The following is a 21,375-nucleotide window of genomic DNA, read 5'->3' as shown; positions in this document are numbered from 1 at the left end:
ACAGTACAGTAATCATATTAATGGGCCAGCCAACAAAGCAGCGGTGGGGATTACTAGGAAGGGGAGTATGGAGCTGGTGCTGGGTCGCGCGACTGCTGAATGGTCACGTAGACGGAGTAGAATGTATCCCAATTCTCTACCAGTCTGCCCTAAATGTGCACTTGCTCACTTTTCTTCATGGATTTAAAAGAAACGGACTGATGTAAGAAATATGGTGGAAATTCCCTCTAGTCTAGATCCATTCTTAGGTCAACTGGACCAATCCAATGCTCCAGGCACGACGACAATAAACACTAGCCTAGTGTATTGGAGCCACCAAACCGCTTCAATTATTACTTCATACCAAATAAAATAGATTTTAATCCCAAATTTAGCATCGTTTAAATAACAATATTAAACGAATGTATAGGTTTGTGTAATGTCTATTCCCTACACAGGTAAATGAAGCTTGCTTTACAAATTGTGACAAACCCAAACGACATCGATTGACACTTCTCATCAACTTTGTGCCAGTCAACAAACCTGCGCTCATGACAATGAATCCTGCCGCACAATCACACTCCTCCGGCTTCTCAAAATCTTTCAACTCAACCCAGGGAAACCGCTGGCTTTCTTCATTCTTCCTTGAGACCCATTGTCAACACTCAAGTGTGGCGTCAAAACTGTGTAATTAATCTTGCGATCTGCCCTTTAATTAAAGATTAAGTAAAATTTCTACATTTGATCTTGAACAGACAACAGTCACGATGTAGTGATCCACCGCGATGTGATCAACTGTGATGAGTTTATTGCTGGTCGTTCACACAATGTCCACTAGGGGTCTCTGAAAGCACCAATCAGCACTTGAAACAATAACTAAACGTTGTCCCGCCCTTGTTCCTGTTAAAAAGCTGAGTGATTGGGCTGAAGAAATGAAACTACTCACAAATTCATTGACAACTATGGATGCGAGGACTGACCATCCATGATATCACAGTTACAGTCTTAACCGTGTTCTGAGGCGATATATTGTTTGTTTACATTTACTTTGTTTACAAACGTTGGAGTAAAACCAGCTTCAATTTGGGGTTCTGATGGGGTAGGACAGTTGAACTAAGATCATGAGGCATTTTTCGAAGTTATATTCGTCAAGAATCCTTGGGTACATATCCTTCATTTATAAGTCCAAAAATGTATGTAGCAGGCAAACCTGTGCTGAAAATAGTCCTTTTTGGTCGTTTATTGAATATACCAACTTTTCCAAATAGTGGAGGTAGTCAAATCTCGTATATATATATATATATATATATATATACTGCTCAAAAAAATAAAGGGAACACTAAAATAACACATCCTAGATCTGAATGAATGAAATAATCTTATTAAACACTTTTTTCTTTACATAGTTGAATGTGCTGACAACAAAATCACACAAAAATAATCAATGGAAATCCAATTTATCAACCCATGGAGGTCTGGATTTGGACTCACACGCAAAATTAAAGTGGAAAACCACACTACAGGCTGATCCAACTTTGATGTAATGTCCTTAAAACAAGTCAAAATGAGGCTCAATAGTGTGTGTGGCCTCCACGTGCCTGTGTGACCTCCCTACAACGCCTGGGCATGCTCCTGATGAGGTGGCGGATGGTCTCCTGAGGGATCTCCTCCCAGACCTGGACTAAAGCATCCGCCAACTCCTGGACAGTCTGTGGTGCAACGTGGCGTTGGTGGATGGAGCGAGACATGATGTCCCAGATGTGCTCAATTGGATTCAGGTCTGGGGAACGGGCGGGCCAGTCCATAGCATCAATGCCTTCCTCTTGCAGGAACTGCTGACACACTCCAGCCACATGAGGTCTAGCATTGTCTTGCATTAGGAGCAACCCAGGGCCAACCGCACCAGCATATGGTCTCACAAGGGGTCTGAGGATCTCATCTCGGTACCTAATGGCAGTCAGGCTTCCTCTGGCGAGCACATGGAGGGCTGTGCGGCCCCCCAAAGAAATGCCACCCCACACCATGACTGACCCACCGCCAAACCGGTCGTGCTGGAGGATGTTGCAGGCAGCAGAACGTTCTCCACAGCGTCTCCAGACTCTGTCACGTCTGTCACGTGCTCAGTGTGAACCTGCTTTCATCTGTGAAGAGCACAGGGCGCCAGTGGCGAATTTGCCAATCTTGGTGTTCTCTGGCAAATGCCAAACGTCCTGCACGGTGTTGGGCTGTAAGCACAACCCCCACCTGTGGACGTCGGGCCCTCATACCACCCTCATGGAGTCTGTTTCTGACCGTTTGAGCAGACACATGCACATTTGTGGCCTGCTGGAGGTCATTTTGCAGGGCTCTGGCAGTGCTTCTCCTGCTCCTCCTTGCACAAAGGCGGAGGTAGCGGTCCTGCTGCTGGGTTGTTGCCCTCCTACGGCCTCCTCCACGTCTCCTGATGTACTGACCTGTCTCCTGGTAGCGCCTCCATGCTCTGGACACTACGCTGACAGACACAGCAAACCTTCTTGCCACAGCTCGCATTGATGTGCCATCCTGGATGAGCTGCACTACCTGAGCCACTTGTGTGGGTTGTAGACTCCGTCTCATGCTACCACTAGAGTGAAAGCACTGCCAGCATTCAAAAGTGACCAAAACATCAGCCAGGAAGCATAGGAACTGAGAAGTGGTCTGTGGTCCCCACCTGCAGAACCACTCCTTTATTGGGGGTGTCATGCTGATTGCCTATAATTTCCAACTGTTGTCTATTCCATTTGCACAACAGCATGTGAAATGTATTGTTAATCAGTGTTGCTTCCTAAGTGGACAGTTTGATTTCACAGAAGTGTGATTGACTTGGAGTTACATTGTGTTGTTTAAGTTCCCTTTATTTTTTTGAGCAGTGTATATAGAGTTTCACCTAAAAGGAAACTATTTGTCATTGATATTCAAATACAAGTCTCAGAAAAAGAACCTAAATCTACAACAGTTAGTTGAATTAGTCTAAATATATGATCACTACCAGAAGGTTTGGAGGGCTCTCAGATATTCATCTTTATATAGACTATAACCTACAATTACAGCGCCTTCAGAAAGTATTCATACCCCTTGACCTCTTCCACACGTTGTTGTGTTACAGCCTGAATTTAAAATGGACTACATTGACATTTTGTGTCACTGGCCTACACACAATACCCCATAATGTCAAAGTGGAATTATTATTTTTAGAAATGTTTACCAATTCATTAAAAATGAAAAGCTGAAATGTCTTGAGTCAATAAGTATTCAACAACTTTGTCAAGTCTAAATAAGTTCAGGAGTAAAAATGTACTTAATATAGTTACATAATAAGTTGCATGGACTCACTCTGTGTTCAATAATAGTGTTTAACAATTTCAAACACAGATTCAACCACAAACACAACGGAGATTTTACAATGCCTCACAAAGAAGGACACCTATTGTAGACCACATTTTGTTTTTTTTAAGCATACATTGAATATCCCTTTGAGCGTAGAAAGTTATAAATTACACTTTGGATGGTGTATCAATACACCCCGGTCACTACAAAGATACAGGCGTCCTTCCTAACTCAGATGCCGGAGAGTAAGAAAACTGCTCAGGGATTTCACCATGAAGCCAATGGTGATTTTAAAACAGTTACAGAGTTTAATGGCTGTGATAGGAGAAAACTGAGGATGGATCAACAACATTGTAGTTACTCCACAATAATAACCTAAATGACAGTGAAAAGAAGGAAGTCAGTACAGGAAAAAAATATTCCAAAACATGTATCCTGTTTGCAACATGGCACTAAGGTAAAACTGCAAAAAATTGGCAAAGGAATTAACTTTATGTCCTGAATACAAAGCCTTATGTTTGTGGCAAATCTAACACATCACTGAGTACCACATCATATTTTCAAGCATGGTGTAACGGCTGTCTGAGGAAGAAGTGGACCAAAATGCGGCGGAGTTAGGGTTCGTCATATTTAATCACACGAACACTTTACAACTACACAAAACAAGGAAAACTGACAGCCAACACAGTCCTGTCAGGTGCAACCACTGTGACAAGAACAATTACCCACGAAACACAAAGGAAACGTAGGCAACTTATGTGTGACTCCCAATCAGCCACAACCCTCTACAGCTGTGCCTGATTGGAAGTCACACGGCCAAAATCAACGAAACAATCAAAACACACTCTTTTTCTGCCACGTCCTGACCCAACTACACTCTCTACTGGTCAGGACGTGACACATGGTGGTGGCTGCATCATGTTATGGGTATGCTTGTCATCGGCAAGGACTAGGGAGGACTAAGGAAATAGAGCTAAGCACAGGCAAAATCCTAGAGGAACACCTGGTTCAGTCTGCTTTCCAACAGACACTGGGAGACAAATTCACCTTTCAGCAGGACAATAAACTTAAACACAAGGTATACACTGGAGTTGCTTACCAAGAAGACAGTGAATGTTCCTGAGTGGCCTAGTTACAGTTTTGACTTAAATCAGCTTGAAAATGTATGGCAAGACATGAAAATGGGTGTCTATCAAAGGTCAACAACCAACTTTAATTAAAAAAATTATAATGTGCAAATATTGTACAATCCAGGTGTGGAAAGCTCTTAGAGATTTACCCAGAAAGATTCACAGCTGTAATCGCTGCCAAATGTGATTCTAACATGCATTGACTCAGGGGTGTGAATACTTGTGTAAATTAGATATTGTTGTATTTCATTTTCAATAAATTTGCTAATATTTCTAAAAACATGTTTTCACTTTGTCATTATGGTGTATTGTGTGTAAATGGGTGAGCAACATTTTTTAAATTTAATCCACTTTGAATTCAGGCTGTAAAATAACAAAATGTTGAATAAGTCTTTGTGATTACTTACATTTAGCAGCAAATTTTGCATAGGACTTTGTAAATTGCATAATAATGGTATTATTACAATGCGTTATAACAATAATACAATGAACAGTCACTATTCCTCTTGTGTACAGTCGTTGTAAAATCTCTCAACTCATTGCTATGCAATTCAAGTTTTTATTAAGTGTCGAAAGGAAACTAAACGTAAAAAACTGCCGTCTTGAATCAACTACAGCCAAGCTAAGTGGAAAATCATGTTAGTTTGTATTCGGAGTAAACTAAGCCATTTAAAGATGGTATTGCAGCGTTCTACCTTTCCAGTGGAATGTTGAAAGAGTCATATAGCAGTTGAGCATTACAACTTATTTATACTTATCTGTACAGAATATCATTGATTTATTTATACTTATCTGTACAGAATATCATTGATTTATTTATACTTATCTGTACAGAATATCATTGATTTATTTATACTCATCTGTACAGAATATAATTGATTTATTTATACTTATCTGTACAGAATATCATTGATTGGTTGGTTTGACTTGATTATCTACACCTGGGGTATGTTCAGGAAAACGGACATTTACAGAATGTTCCGATATAAATGTATTGTGTAGATCAAATATGACTATCAGATAGATTGGAATAGAATAGGAGATTGTGTTTGCTCTATTCATTCTATTTCTATCTGCAACATGCAGTTCCTGCTACAGCCCTGCCTTTAGTCAAAGGCAGCCAATCCAATAGTTTCTGTTCCAGATACAACCCTCCCTTTAGTCAAAGGCAGCCAATCCAATAGTTTCTGTTCCAGATACAACCCTCCCTTTAGTCAAAGGCAGCCAATCCAATCGTTTCTGTTCCAGATACAACCCTCCCTTTAGTCAAAGGCAGCCAATCCAATAGTTTCTGTTCCAGATACAACCCTCCCATTAGTTAAAATCTGTATTGAAATATATACATATTTTTATTTAGTAGTTGCTTTCACAGATCTGTTTTCAAATAGTTTAATTATTTTTGTAACTTTCTTAGATCTATTTTCAAATGCCATTTCTGGGATCTGTATTCAAATAATTGTAGTCACCTCCAAAGTAAATATAGTTACATTCCACAAAACGTGATTAAAACTATAGTTATTCTAGGTCTGGTGGAAATTCCAGATTTCCCATTTAACTCCACAAATCAAATACATTAACCTAACATCTGGCATACTGTAGGTGTAAAATAATTATGGAAGATCGAGTCCCATGACTTGGGGTAAAGTCAAGGACCTTACGTCCACACATTTAATTTGTTATACATGACCATAATGCCATCATCATCATCAATAATAGACAAGATGATGTTGAAGCTTGATGTCTATCGTCATAGCTCATAACACTGGTCAATAATACAAATAATAGCCCACGTATTTTGGGGAAATATTCCATGTGCATTTCAGCATCACATGCTGTGCTTAAATTGAACGTTTCTCTCTGTCATCAGCGCTAATTAAAGCCAGTAAATAACTGAGTTGAGTGGAAAATGAAGGAATGCGTGGGAGTTAATTTGCCAGGTCACTGATTTCTATGAGGAAGTAGGGTAAGAAACTAACGTCAGCATTCATATCATCAGAATATTTCTCACTCTGAACATTCCACAGTATAGGCTAATCTAAAAAAATCATCATTAGGCAATGCTGAGTGACTGAGTCACCATAGACCTCTCTCTCTCTCTCTCTCTCTCTCTCTCTCTCTCTCCCAGTCTCTCGTTCATCATTGGTTGATACACAGTCACTTTATCAGTCAGGAAGTGTCTCTCTTAGCTGAAACAGTATGATGTCACAACAGGAAGAAATGGGATAGCTCTGGGTTTGATACAATTGTACTGGTAGACAGATAACAGTAGATCATCATTTTGGTTCTTTTCACTTTTAAACATTTTTCAGTTGTCCTGGAGGACATGAAGACAGATAACATGGAAACAACAGTCCACATATTGACAACAGTCTTTATTTGTAGTCCGTAGAAAAATAAGGAACTTCTTCCATGATGCAACTGAGTTCTATAAAGTGCTGTGATTTACAGTATGTGTAGCGTTGCTTCGTTGAATTCTAGTCAGTCAAAACAAGACGTGTGCAAGACAGTTATAGATGTAATACAGATCTCACACTACATTTACAGTGTAGTGCACCTAATATTAGACTTAGTCCCTCTCTCCCAGCAGACTGTCTGTCTCCAGCCAGCTAGCCCAGCTCTGGTGAGGTTTTTCTCCAGTGTGTCCTGATGACTTGTGACACCAGAAAGGGCCTTACATTGCAGCTCTGATATGAGCTGACCTTTGTTCAGTGTGTGAGTACGGGCAGTGAGGCTGCAGCAGAAGTCTTTTTGGCTTTTAGCAGAGTGGTGTCTCTCTTTAACGTGACCGATGATGTCACAGGTCCCTAAGTCAATTTCCTGGAACACAAAGAAGTCAGCTTTCCAATGCATGTTAGACATTTTGAACATAGATGTCACTCAGGGATTCTTGAAAGTTGGGACAATGTAATTTTCTAAAGTTGAAAAAAAGTTGAAACACTTGTTGAACAAAACAAAACATAAAATAAAATGCCATATCTGACAGAGTTGATATAAATCAATTTGCATTTCAAATGTTGTTAATATTAAGAAAAACTATTCTGGGGAAACAAAGTTGGGATTGTCCCATCTTTCAAGAATCCCTGCACTATTGTCAGTATGGGTAAGCATGAGGTAATGACTGTTGATAAACCAGTGTCACAAGCACAATATTGGGTAAGTGGTAAGAGAACAGGAGGTCAATCACAACGTTAAGTAATGATACTAGAGGGACAGGGGGTAATACTTGTCCCACAGAGTATTAGGTTAATGTACGTACCGCTCACTAGTTTGGGACTTTTCCCTTCTCTAACTGGGCAGGTGTTCCATGAGAGATATCTCCTCGTCCATCAGAGACTTTCTGAGTCCCCTGATGGCCAGGAGGGTCCAAAACTGCTGGACTCTTCACCTGGGCACTGCCAACACAGGAGAGAGGGTACTGTTCCCGTTCAACTCAATTCAACTCATTTTCTCAGAACTCGTGTGAAATTTCATCACAAGAAGCAGCACCCTGGCCCCTGTAGCAGGTTACGGGTTTAGCAAGTGCCTTGCTGAAGGGCACAATGGCAGTAGGTAAGTATCACTTCAGTAGCTTTTACCTGAACTTGTAGTCTGAGGGCAGGCTCTGGCCCTGTCTGTAGTCCCCTCTAGTTTTAGAGATCTGCTTGTGGAGGTCTCTCGCTGAGCAGCTGTAGCCATTGAAGATGTAGTCAGCGAACAGCAGCTTCCCTCTGATGTACATCTGTTGAATGAATAAACAGAAACATTTTATAGACTGACGGAGACTTGATAATGATTCTTTCCAAAGGAAATGAGCAAAAAAGTCTAAATATCTGGATATGACATCCACTTAAAATGACTGTAACTCAACAGCACAGCTTTATCCTAATCCCCTGTTTCACTCTGTTCTGACCTGCAGATGAGTTGACCCTCCACCTGACCTGAAGTCTTTTATTCAGCCTATCTGAACCAGCCTAAATGCTGAGCTCACCATTGTTTCCCTTCTCTGGTTTAACCAGGGTTCATCCTATCTAGGCAAACCAGATGTCAGTCAGTCATTCATATGGTAACATGGTCTCAGGTTTACAACAGAAGAACCTGACTAGCCAGTTCTTCATTAGTTAGTCTACAACAGCGTCTGTTTCTGTACGCAAACGGTAAGGGAAGAAGAGAACGTCTATAAGCCTATATACCTAACGTCTCATACGTGTCGGCAGTGTTCCACGTCAAAATAACTTTGTGTCAATTTGATTTGTAATTCTGGTAAGTAGATCCATCAAACAGTCTTTATTAAAGACAGTTACGTTATTAGCATATTGAAGATAGACAGACAGAGTGAAACTATCTTTCCTCCGCGCCCAGCCAGGTTGGCTCATTTCCAGTAAGTAGCCCTTTCCTGCAGTCAAATAACTTAGAGGCCTCATGGGTGGAATGTTATTAACATTTATCTAAATTTCATAATTAATAAAGATTATTTTTAAAAAACATGCCAAAAATCTGGTGTTTCTATGTCAAACAGCTTTGTTATAATTGAGTCTTCTGTGATGTTTAAAGTGTAACATTGGGTTGCAATCTCATAAATGATTACATCTCTACTCTATATCTGACATGGTACAGGAGTCTTCTCTTTTTAAGACCCATAACCATGTGTGATTTGTTTGACTACCAAGAAACACTCTGTGTGACCCTGATTTAAGCCCACTGCAGTAAAAGGATAACTGGAGCTCTTGTAAAAGGTAACATTTACAGTAAGACCAAGCTGGTTTCATAATGATGTCAAAGCGCTTGGATTAGTGTTTCTTTGCTGCCATCTACAGTAACATGTGGATATCAGGTGAATAAGATTACGGCTACGTGCTGATCCTTCACACAGAAGTGTGCACTCATTCACTCCCTCTCATGGATTTTAACAGCATCTGATTGGTGCAAGCAAGGGTGTAGCTTAGGGAGTTTCCATCATATTACTTCCACCAGTCCATTCATTTAAATCCGTGAGTGGGAGCGTATTAGTACGAGTAACAATTGGGCAGAAGGGTTTTTAGTGAATCAGATCACAGCCAAGCAGTCGTGGCTGAGAGAGAGAGACAGCTGTTGACCAACTGGTCGTGGCTGAGAGAGAGAGACAGCTGTTGACCAACTGGTCGTGGCTGAGAGTGAGACAGCTGTTGACCAACTGGTCGTGGCTGAGAGAGAGACAGCTGTTGACCAACTGGTCGTGGCTGAGAGAGAGACAGCTGTTGACCAACTGGTCGTGGCTGAGAGAGAGACAGCTGTTGATCAACTGGTCGTGAATGAGAGACAGAGACAGCTGTTGACCAACTGGTCGTGGCTGAGAGACAGAGACAGCTGTTGACCAACTGGTCGTGGCTGAGAGAGAGACAGCTGTTGACCAACTGGTCGTGGCTGAGAGAGAGACAGCTGTTGACCAACTGGTCGTGGCTGAGAGAGAGAGACAGCTGTTGACCAACTGGTCGTGGCTGAGAGAGTGAGACAGCTGTTGACCAACTGGTCGTGGCTGAGAGAGAGACAGCTGTTGACCAACTGGTCGTGGCTGAGAGAGAGAGACAGCTGTTGACCAACTGGTTGTGGCTGAGAGACAGAGACAGCTGTTGACCAACTGGTCGTGGCTGAGAGAGAGACAGCTGTTGACCAACTGGTCGTGGCTGAGAGAGAGACAGCTGTTGACCAACTGGTCGTGGCTGAGAGAGAGAGACAGCTGTTGACCAACTGGTCGTGGCTGAGAGAGAGAGACAGCTGTTGACCAACTGGTCGTGGCTGAGAGAGAGACAGCTGTTGACCAACTGGTCGTGGCTGAGAGAGAGAGACAGCTGTTGACCAACTGGTCGTGGCTGAGAGACAGAGACAGCTGTTGACCAACTGGTCGTGGCTGAGAGACAGAGACAGCTGTTGACCAACTGGTCGTGGCTGAGAGACAGAGACAGCTGTTGACCAACTGGTCGTGGCTGAGAGACAGAGACAGCTGTTGATCAACTGGTCATGGCTGAGAGAGCGAGACAGCTGTTGACCAACTGGTCGTGGCTGAGAGACAGAGACAGCTGTTGACCAACTGGTCGTGGCTGAGAGACAGAGACAGCTGTTGACCAACTGGTCGTGGCTGAGAGACAGAGACAGCTGTTGACTAACTGGTCGTGGCTGAGAGACAGAGACAGCTGTTGACCAACTGGTCGTGGCTGAGAGAGAGACAGCTGTTGACCAACTGGTCGTGGCTGAGAGAGAGAGACAGCTGTTGACCAACTGGTCGTGGCTGAGAGAGAGAGACAGCTGTTGACCAACTGGTCGTGGCTGAGAGAGAGACAGCTGTTGACCAACTGGTCGTGGCTGAGAGAGAGAGACAGCTGTTGACCAACTGGTCGTGGCTGAGAGACAGAGACAGCTGTTGACCAACTGGTCGTGGCTGAGAGACAGAGACAGCTGTTGACCAACTGGTCGTGGCTGAGAGACAGAGACAGCTGTTGACCAACTGGTCGTGGCTGAGAGACAGAGACAGCTGTTGATCAACTGGTCATGGCTGAGAGACAGAGACAGCTGTTGACCAACTGGTCGTGGCTGAGAGACAGAGACAGCTGTTGACCAACTGGTCGTGGCTGAGAGAGAGACAGCTGTTGACCAACTGGTCGTGGCTGAGAGACAGAGACAGCTGTTGACTAACTGGTCGTGGCTGAGAGACAGAGACAGCTGTTGACCAACTGACCAGAAACATCCCAGGGGCGACATTGTGTCTCTGCTGCAGCAGTGCATTGTGGGTAGTTGGGCAGGTCTTCCCTGTAGACAGCTCATACCTCACCAGGCGGAACGAGTCCAGCTGACTCTGAACATGAGGACAAAGTCAAGCATGAAAAGTGTGTGTGTGTGTATGTGTGTGTGTGTTTGTGTGTCAGCGCCAGATAATCTCAAGAGTGGAATTATATGGATACATTGTGTGTTCCGAAATGGAATGTACTGTCATGTAAATGTATGTAAATCAACCTGAGTACATGGCATTGTCCTGTTCTTATTCATGTAAATATATGTAAATCAACCTGAGTACATGGCATGGTCCTGTTCTTATTCATGTAAATGTATGTAAATCAACCTGAGTACATGGCATGGTCCTGTTCTTATTCATGTAAATGTATGTAAATCAACCTGAGTACATGGCATGGTCCTGTTCTTATTCATGTAAATGTATGTAAATCAACCTGAGTACATGGCATGGTCCTGTTCTTATTCATGTAAATGTATGTAAATCAACCTGAGTACATGGCATGGTCCTGTTCTTATTCATCTTCTCGTAGAGCAGCTCCAGCATGTCCTCATTGGGCAGTAAGGGGATGTGAGGGGCGAGGGGGGTCTGGTGCGGGGGTGTCACACACACCACCAGGATCTGTTCACTGTGGGGGGGCTGGCCCCAGATGAAGGCATCATACTCCTGATCTGTCAGGACTGGCATGGTCCTGGAGCTACAGCGACACAGCCTGTGAGTCCGGCCCTCTAACCCCAGGAGAATGGCCCTGAGCTGGACAGGACACGGGCTGTAGAGTGGATAAGGGGTACATGGGCTGGAGGATGTGTAGTGTGGGAGTTGGGCAGTGAGACGGAGCTCTGGACTGCATCTCGGGATCACTACAGACCTGGGGTGGAAAGAACAGAACATGGTTATCATCATAGGACAGAAGGAAAGGGAGGAAGTAGTCGTTGTTAGGGTCAGAAGAAGAAGCAGTGAGTTGTCTCTGGCAGTGACAGGGGTTCTGGTTCTGCTCTTACTCCAGTCTGATGTTGCTGTGGACTCTGAAGGTCCCTGACTGTGTGAAATGAAGGGGCTCCTGTCTTCCCTCCTTGCCCTGCTTCTTTGGAGAAAATGTCCTGTTGACAAATCAATAATATTCTTCATCATCAACAGAATCATCATCATCATCAAGACGTCAGTCTGAGGACAATTTGTTATTTTACATATCGTCGCTGTCGGATGAAAACCGGTTTATTTTATTGTTTCACACATATTGAAAGCAGCAACTCCCCTCAATGTGCTCTGAATATGTCATAACTCTAGGACCCACATTTATTTTTCAAAATAGCTTCTGACGTTTCAGAATTGTATGTTCTCTAATAGGAAAGTATGGCTGTTTTTTTTTTTTTTTACATCTCCTGAAAAGTTTATGTTTTGGAAATAAGAGGTTTTCATCTGGCGATATCCAAAATCACTCTTTTATCTCACATCACGTTACCATGACAACTTGTGGGTGGAACCTGGCAAGAGGACATCTGTAGGTGCAGACAGAGGCAGGTGTCTGGTGCTGGCAGTGCTTCCCCCCTCTGGTACACCCCGGGTACCGTCTGACAGCCCCGTGGTGGGGTGGAGGGAGGGCAGGGCTGCTGATTGGCCCTCTCTCTTCAGTCTGGGCCGCATTGGACCATCAGACATCCGCTCTGTATCTGGGCACTTGATACCTGATGGGCAACAGAAGATGGTCAGGACTTCATGAAGGAGACTCATAGTGGGTTTGTGGTCCTCTGTAGCTCAGTTGGTAGAACATGACGCTTGCAACGTGAGTTTGATTCCTGGGGCCACGATGCGTAAAATGTATGCACACATGACCGTCACTTTGGATAAAAGCATCTGCTAAATGGTATATATTATTATATATGATAGGAGCTCCCGTGTGGTGCAGCGGTCTAAGACACTGCAGCTCAGTGCTAGAGGTGTCACTACAGACCCTGGTTCAATCCCGGGCTGTATCACAACTGGCCGTGAATTGGAGTACCGTAGGGCGGCACACAATTGGTCCGGGGTAGGCCGTCATTGTAAGTAATAATTTGTTCTTAACTGACTTGCCTAGTTAAGTAAAAATGTAATAAAGGAGATTACATACTATGTAACTAAGAACTGGAAAGTAATCACAAAGCTTTTGATGCTGCTGTACTTTATCTGGACACACCTGTATAGCTTCATTGTATTTTCCATTTTAATAACCCATCTAACTAGCTGAATGGTTTGTGTGTTTACTTCCGTTGGTACTAATATCAGTCCAGAAGGACTTGTTGCTCTATAGATGTATTTATATAGTAAGTACTTTATATAAGATTTAGAAAATGCTCCAGTGGACCACGTGAGAGAACTCTTCACCCTTGACCTGTTATTGTAAAAGAGAATAATTATGTCTATAATAAACACATTTAAATAAACCCTTGTGTACCCGTGGCGACCCGGTAGAACTCCAGCCAGTCGTCCAGTATATTACATATTCTCCTCTGGAGTCTTTTCAGCTCTCGTCCTGCCCGCCCTCCTCCTCTCCTGAAGGGACAGGGTTCTTCTAGCTTCTCCACCTCCCGGGTCATCTGTAGCACCTCACTGGAACGCACTGAAACCTGGTTCATAATCAAAACTTATTGTGTATGAATGTTGGTCAAGAGAGACTAGTACAGACATTGGAAACACCACACAATGAGATGAAATCCTCACTGACGTCCTCTTGGCCGGGTCGTTATTGTAAAATGTGTTCTCAAAAAGCTACTTAGTTAAATAAATGTGCTAGATCCTGTTTAAAGTCTCTTACCCTCTTGCTGTCTGTGGGCTGGTCCTGGTTCTTCTGGTGCGTCTTACTCAGGGAGAGCTCCTGGGCTGCCAGAGAGGTGAAGGCCCCCTCAGTCTGCAGACAGGCCTGGAAGACAGCACATGACTCATACAAATCATCAATCAGATTCACCAGTCACCAACCATTCACCAATCAGATTCACCAGTCACCAACCATTCACCAATCAGATTCACCAGTCACCAACTGTTCACCAATCAGATTCACCAGTCACCAACCTTTCACCAATCAGATTCACCAGTCACCAACCATTCACCAATCAGATTCACCAGTCAGCAACCGTTTACCAATCAGATTCACCAGTCAGCAACCGTTTACCAATCAGATTCACCAGTCAGCAACCGTTTACCAATCAGATTCACCAGTCACCAACCGTTTACCAATCAGATTCACCAGTCACCAACCGTTTACCAATCAGATTCACCAGTCACCAACCGTTTACCAATCAGATTTGGCCATCACCAGCCATCACCAACACATTAAGCCTGAAATAGATCTAATATATCATTGTTTTCTCACCACTTCTTTAGTTGGGGTGATGTTGGGCAGGGGGGACAGTGGGAGCAGGACACTCTCATTCTGACTCTTAAAGCTGAGGGTGGTACAGATACCGCTCAACATCCGTACTGAGATCTGATCAGACACCTGGGGAAAAAGAAGAATATAACGAAAAGTTATGAAATGCCACTTCACTTAAATATATCTTAATCTTAACTAAACCCTATTTTAATCCTAACTAAACCCTATCTTAATCCTAACTAAACCCTATTTTAATCCTAACTAAACCCTATCTTAATCCTAACTAAACCCTATCTTAATCCTATCTAAATCCTATCCTAATCCTAACTAAACCCTATCTTAATCCTATCCTAATCCTATTTTAACCCTATCTTAATCCTAACTAAACCACAAGAGAGATTCCTAATTGGCATAAATAAATTCTCACCTCTTATGATAAATGTACTTGATGGCTATTCCTCAATTCAAAGTTATGACTACAATAGAGGCAATAGCCCACTTTATAGACCGATCAGCCATGATGACGTAGTTGGAGTATCACAGTATCAGTGGGTAACATCGTCATGCCCCACGTCCCCTGCTTTGTTACAAGCCCCCGTACCGCTGTCCCAGAGGCTATCATATGACGGCGTTACCCAGCAACTGGGACTTCCTCTTCTTCTTGACTGAGTTTGTCAGTGCAGGGCCTTACAGAGATGGGGATTACAAACAGTAGTTGTAGACTAAACTGGGCTATGGCCTATTATAAACTGGGTGGGTCAAGCCCTGAATGTTGATTGGCTGACAGCCGCGGTATATCAGACCGTACACCACACCTCCTCGGGCCTTATTGCTTAATTAGCTTACTCTTGGTTTCTTTACTTTACCTTAAATTAGGTGAGGTCAGATTAAAAAGACAACTATGAACGGAAATTTGCTCATTTACATTGAGCTACATCCTGTATTGACTGAACTGAAATGAAGTTGACCCCATGGAACCCTGATCCTCACCTGAATGACTATCCTCTCCTTAACCCCAGTCTGCCAGATCCATTCCTTAGTGACAGCTCCTTCTGGGTCACAGGTCATCCCACCACGCTGATCCCACACAGCAGTAACAGTCCCACTACAGACAACAACAGTTCAGAACAGGTCGCAATTAGATCCATCTATGTCTGCTTTACTCACAGCAGACATACTCACTATAAGCACACAGTGTTTACTGCCAGCTAACATAATCCCTGTGGATCCATTGATTAAAGACCAGTGGAGGCTGCTGAGGGGAGGACGGCTCATAATAATGTCTGGAACGGAGCGAATGGAATGGCATCAAACAAATGGAAACCATGGAAACCATGTGTTTGATGTATTTGATACCATTCCACCGATTCCGTTCCAGCCATTACCACGAGCCCGTCCTCCTCAATTAAGGTGCCACCAACCTCCTGTGTTAAAGATCCTTTCATGTGATCTACGCCTCGACCTAACCAGTAGTAATCCACTGATCCAATTTAAGGCTTCCTCATACAGAGGTTCGGTTTGCTCCCAGCAGAACTTGGCTAGGCCGTCTGTGCTCGCATACTCCCTAAAGACATTCGCTTTAAAAACAAGAAAAAAGTGCCAATATTACTGTTGTTAGACCCTCTTGAGCCACCGTAACAACAGCATAGCCAGAAACCACTTCCTCAAAATAGTCCAAGATAATCTAAGATAAACCAAGACATCTGTCATTCATTTTGACATTTTTGTAGAGGTCTTAGTCAAGCAATTTTACATCTAGCTAAGACGTTTGGTGCCATATTTCTCAAGTGAAAAAAAAAAGCATTACAACTAATCGTCTCTCGTTGAATGACAACAAACACTTCATGTTCCCACTCCTACTAGGAATAGTACTGTTGACCAATCATCGTCGATGGGGCGTAGACATCGGCTACTGAACTTTGACTTGCCTCAAGAAACAGTGTCGTGTGCAAGAACAGCCGGGGGAGAAAACTGCCGGAGACCAAAACGAACAAAAACGTCACAAACTGTTATGATGATGTCTTCCCTGTGGCTCAGTTGGTAGAGCGTGGTGTTTGCAACGCCAGCATGGTGTGGGCAATACCAGGGATGTGGGTTGGATTCCCACGGGGGGCCAGTACAAAAAAAAAAAAAGGAAATGAAATGTATTCATTCACTACTGTAAGTCGCTCTGGATAAGAACGTCTGCTAAACGACTAAAATGTAAATAATATATAAGTGAACTGTTTCAACTGGGAAGCATGCTGAACCAGGAACTCAGCTCAATTCATTCATTAGTACAAATAAATGGGTCCTTCCAGTCAGATACTGTTATTAGTGCCCCTATTTCTGTTAACTTTATTGTTTGAAAATTCTGTTCAATCTTTAACCATTTACCATGTGTTTACCTGAGTGGGTGTGTGACGGTGCCCCGTCCTACTGCGGTGATGCTGGCCAGTGTAACAGGGCTGAGTTGGTCACTGAACACGTTAGTATAGAACCCTCCACAGGACAGACCAGAGTGGCTCTGACACACCGCTACACAACCAGACGGGTAGCTGGGAAGGGTCAAGGTCAAGGGGACGGCTAGGTTAACACATTTACATTTATATATTAGAGATTTAAACATCAGTGTTCACTTTCATTTTAGGACGATGTTCCCTCCCCACTGCCCTGATTCCTTGCCTTCACAGATCTCAGACAACTGGTTTCTAGTTCTCTCATATAGCTTTCCCATACCTAGTGCTGTCAGATCTGTGAAGGTTAGTGAATGAGGTCAGTAGCGAAGTAACATCCTGGAATGAAACAGCTTTAGTTGGAAACGTGAGAAAGGATACTATAGGAAAGAGGAACCATCATTGATCCTGTAGTGTAGTTTCTGCCGCGGTGAATCCTGGTCCTCCTGGTTCACCTCTGGTATCTGAGGGTAAGGCCAGGTCTTGCCTCCTCCTCCGCTTCCTCCTCCTGTCTTCTGGTGTTTAACGTGTGGCTTGGCATCCCCATAGTGACGGAGGATGGGTGGTTTGTTCAGCCCACGCTCTGCCTGTTCCGTTGTCTGTTTTCTAAATGAAGTCATACTGTATCATACTGAAGTCATACACATGGACAAATTGGCACACTCAAAGTAATTGAAAGAGCTATTAGGGTGACATGGGGATATGTTGTGTTGCAGGAAAAGCTGCTGTGGAAATATAATACAATATTGTAGGGAACAGCAGGGAAGTGAACCCAGGTCGCTGGCATGAATGTCAAATATGCATGGCACCAATGCAATGAACCTGTTTGGTGGGGATTGTAACATGGCTAATAACATAGTGAGGATCTCTACAACATAATAGAATAGAATGCAAGTTCATACATGGGTATCCTAGCCAGTTGCAGCCTCTCTACCACCCAATGACACAGCTCAGTCCACTGAGGTTCCTCATGGGCTGGCTCCTTTGGCTGGACGATCCAACCTGCATGTACCATACAATACAATACAACTTTATTTTCTATATGCTACAGCGAATAATGGATATTTTTGTTCTGAACCCCCCCCTTGCTCATAGCGCACATCTTACACACACACACACACACACACACACACACACACACACACACACACACACACACACACACACACACACACACACACACGCACACACAGTAAATAGAAGCACAGTGTCAAGCCGCAGTGCAGTCGGCGGCCCCTGAATGGAGAGCATGTTGTGAGGTTAAGTGCATTGCTCCAGGGCACAATGTGGGTACACTAAATGTCCATCTACCACACACTATGTCAAATGATATGATAACATGTGCCACTTAGCAAATTGCTTTTCATCCAAAGTTACTTGCAGTACAGTGAGCGCATACATTTATTTTATGAGTGTGTGTTTCCTGCAGGAATTGAACCCACGACCTTGGCTTTGGGTTCCAGCTGTGCCTCAGTTGATAGAGCTGATAAAGCTAGGGCAGCACTACTACTGCTCTATAACGTACATTTTTTAACATTTCATTTATTTAACTTGGCAAGTCAGTTAAGAACAAATTCTTATTAACAATGACGGCCTACACCGGCCAAACCTGGACGACGCTGGGCCAATTGTGAGCCGCCCTATGGGACTCCCAATCACGATATCAGATTCGAACCAGGGTGTCTGTAGTGATGCCTCTAGCACTGAGATGCAGTGCCTTAGACCCCTTCGTCACTTGGGAGCCCCTAATCAGTTATATCATCTGCATAGAAATGTCTAGGAGTAACATAGTGTGTGTGGTAATGTCCTACCTTGCTCTTCATAGGTTTTTGAAGAGATGGAGAAACTTATAGTTGTGGCCACATGAGCTGGAAGGAAATTGTTGAAAAACAGCTTGATGGGAATGTCATCTTGGATACAAAAGACACTAGGCTACATGTATTTCCTGAACACTAACCTACATGTATTTCCTGAACACTAACCTACATGTATTTCCTGAACACTGACCTACATGTATTTCCTGAACACTAACCTACATGTATTTCCTGAACACTAGCATACATGTATTGTTAAATGGTCACTTATAGGACTAAGGAGGAGCTTCAAGAGAAGCATCCACCCATTGTCTCAGTAATACCCATAATACCCCAGATTAGTGTGAGTGAATTATTAAGCAGGGAAAGTCAAAAGGCAGGAAGTGGTTTTAACTGATTAACTGAGGAAGGCCTTTTATAAACACCTGTGACCTGTAGAAAAACAATCTCTCCTGTAAACCAACCTAGCCCCTCCCATAAGCAGGAACGTCCTAAAAGTTTGACAGCAATGACTTAATATAGGTGGTTTAATGTTTATGACCATTTTCATTACTTATCCCAGGTCTAAAGTGGCCATGGTGAGTTTGGTTAATTAAAGTAGATGGCCCGTGGAATTGTACTGTGTAAATGTGAGACTTTTTTCAAAGTCATAATTTGACTTCCTATTAGAAAAGATGTCAACTAATGCAGTGGGTGAGTGACGACGAGTTCATGTTGAGGGTTCACCTTTCTGTGCATGGGAAACGGATGATCTTTTGCGCAAATTGGGGTCTTGAGGCTGTCTCTCAGACCCATTTTCCATCTTGGACGGTTTCTGTTTTGTCTTTCTCTTTCCCGCCATCTGCCGAAGAGTCTCATCGAAATTCATGGAGCCCTTCGACTTGCGAGGTTTCCTGCCATCACCATTGCCGCTGCCGACACCCAACTGCCAAGATGGTTTGACATAAACTGCCCCAGCGGTCAAATCCTTCCATGAGTAATTCAGAACGTTCACGAGGCCGTGTGGAATACATCCCTCCTCACTCCCTTCATACTGCAAAAGCACACTCCCCAACTCGCTCAACAACTGAGGGGCCATATGCTTGTATGCATCCATCGGGTCCATGTCATCCAACCAGTCTGCTGGCACCGCCGCGGCCTCCGGATTCCTCTCATCACCACCCATGTCCAACGCTCCGTTGACAGAGGGCCAGGTATCTGGTTTAACAGTGGTAGAGGGCTTACTTTGCACTTTGTGTGCATTGTCTTCATTTGCTTCATATTTGTCATCGTTAACACACTCACTGTGAGCGCATAGGCTATAAATTAGAATAGAAAATATTGAAATTAAGATTTGTTTATTTATAAATCATAAGTCAAGCACACACAAAACAGACATATAATTCTGGCCTGGACAACTCCAGTCCTGGGGGGCCTGATTGATGTCACAGTTTTGCCCCAGCTAACACACCTGACTCCAATAATCAACTAATCATGATCTTCATTTAACATTTACATTTACTATTTATTATTACTATATCATGCAACAGAGGAAAAATGCAATAGTTAAATGAGCTGTGTTTGCTATGGGTTGGGGGGAAATGTGTTACACCAATCAGGCCCCGATGACTGGAATTGCCCAGTTTTGCCTACCTTTTGATTGTTGCCAAACGCACGCCCCCATTTGCCAGATCAAAGCAATGCTCCAAGGGCATTCTGGGGCGCCTCCTACGTCCCCGTCCTGTTGGCTGAAGAAGTTGTGAAAATTATTATCCATTATCCCAGTTTCCTCTGTTGCATGATATAGTAATAATAAATAGTATATTTATTGGTTACCTGATCAAAGAAATACAGAGGTCCGGGTCTAAAATCTGTCGTCATCATTTGCAAATAATTCCACTCAGTTATACACTCCATAAAAGTGTTGATTAACTCCCCACATTATCTACATCTGGTGTTAAAGACAAACATATGAATCTCAGTAGAATCCCTAAGCTTGCACCGGGTGCCTGAATAATGTTCGACAATCCACTTCCCCGTTCATCTACTGTAAATGTAACCTTTATCCCTTTGAGTTTGCTGAAGCTTGTTGCTTGGATACACACACTGAGCCCGGCCCGTCTCCAAATGTGTTTACGCACCAGAAATGATCGACTCATGGCAACAATCTGAAAGCATAACACCGACAATACAAATCACCGGCTCGTTCGGCTTCTAAAAATAGATTGTGGCTTGAGCGCTTGATATTTTGCAAAAACAAGTAATGCGGCACAAGGTGGTCGCCGTCACCCAGTGCGCAGAGCGAGCGCAGTAACTTGAGATGAAATGCTTGGGGACGTAATTGGATGAGAATTGTTTACAGAGAAAGTGGTTATTCGATTCTGGCCCGCTTCCGTTATGGACCATTCACTGAGTGAAAAGCACTAGCGGTTCTGAGGGGGGGCAGTGCCCCTGTGACAACAATTTTGGACCCCCTTGTGGCCCCCCTAAATGTGCAGTATGAAATATTTTTACGTAACAAATTTTTGCTATCGTTCCTTTTTAACATCCGTTATTAGACAGTGGTAACGCGGAACACTAATGATTATGAACATGGTCTTTTGCCTGC

The 21,375-nt window shown here is 43.4% G+C and overlaps 2 protein-coding genes across 2 annotated transcripts in view; both read right to left on the bottom strand.

The window, feature by feature from the left end:
* LOC106561685 (FYVE, RhoGEF and PH domain-containing protein 6) overlaps positions 1-805 on the bottom strand; it is a 35,084-nt gene extending 34,279 nt beyond the window's left edge. The window contains exon 1 of the mRNA XM_045688491.1: positions 523-805. Coding sequence (XP_045544447.1) covers positions 523-532 — 10 coding nt within the window. The 5' untranslated portion in view covers positions 533-805. The remainder of the gene's footprint in view (positions 1-522) is intronic.
* A 6,000-nt stretch (positions 806-6,805) lies between these two features.
* Positions 6,806-21,304, bottom strand: LOC106561683 (uncharacterized protein C3orf20). The gene is made up of 18 exons (XM_014125866.2): positions 20,604-21,304; positions 20,421-20,515; positions 19,515-20,086; positions 18,786-18,842; positions 17,877-17,976; positions 17,356-17,580; positions 16,927-17,076; positions 15,530-15,644; positions 14,540-14,665; positions 13,985-14,089; positions 13,625-13,796; positions 12,656-12,878; positions 12,195-12,293; positions 11,683-12,061; positions 11,143-11,259; positions 8,030-8,172; positions 7,711-7,846; positions 6,806-7,271 (listed from the first exon to the last, which is right to left on the bottom strand). The coding sequence occupies exons 1-17, from the start codon at positions 20,682-20,684 to the stop codon at positions 7,717-7,719; spliced, it is 2,889 nt and encodes a 962-aa protein (XP_013981341.2). The 5' UTR covers positions 20,685-21,304; the 3' UTR covers positions 6,806-7,271; positions 7,711-7,716.
* Positions 21,305-21,375: the final 71 nt, after the last annotated feature.

This window comes from Salmo salar, chromosome ssa10 (assembly GCF_905237065.1).
Source record: "Salmo salar chromosome ssa10, Ssal_v3.1, whole genome shotgun sequence".
In the NCBI taxonomy this organism is placed as follows: Eukaryota; Metazoa; Chordata; class Actinopteri; order Salmoniformes; family Salmonidae; genus Salmo; species Salmo salar.
Note: the sequence above shows the minus strand (reverse complement) of the source record. Positions and strands in the feature narration are given on the sequence as shown.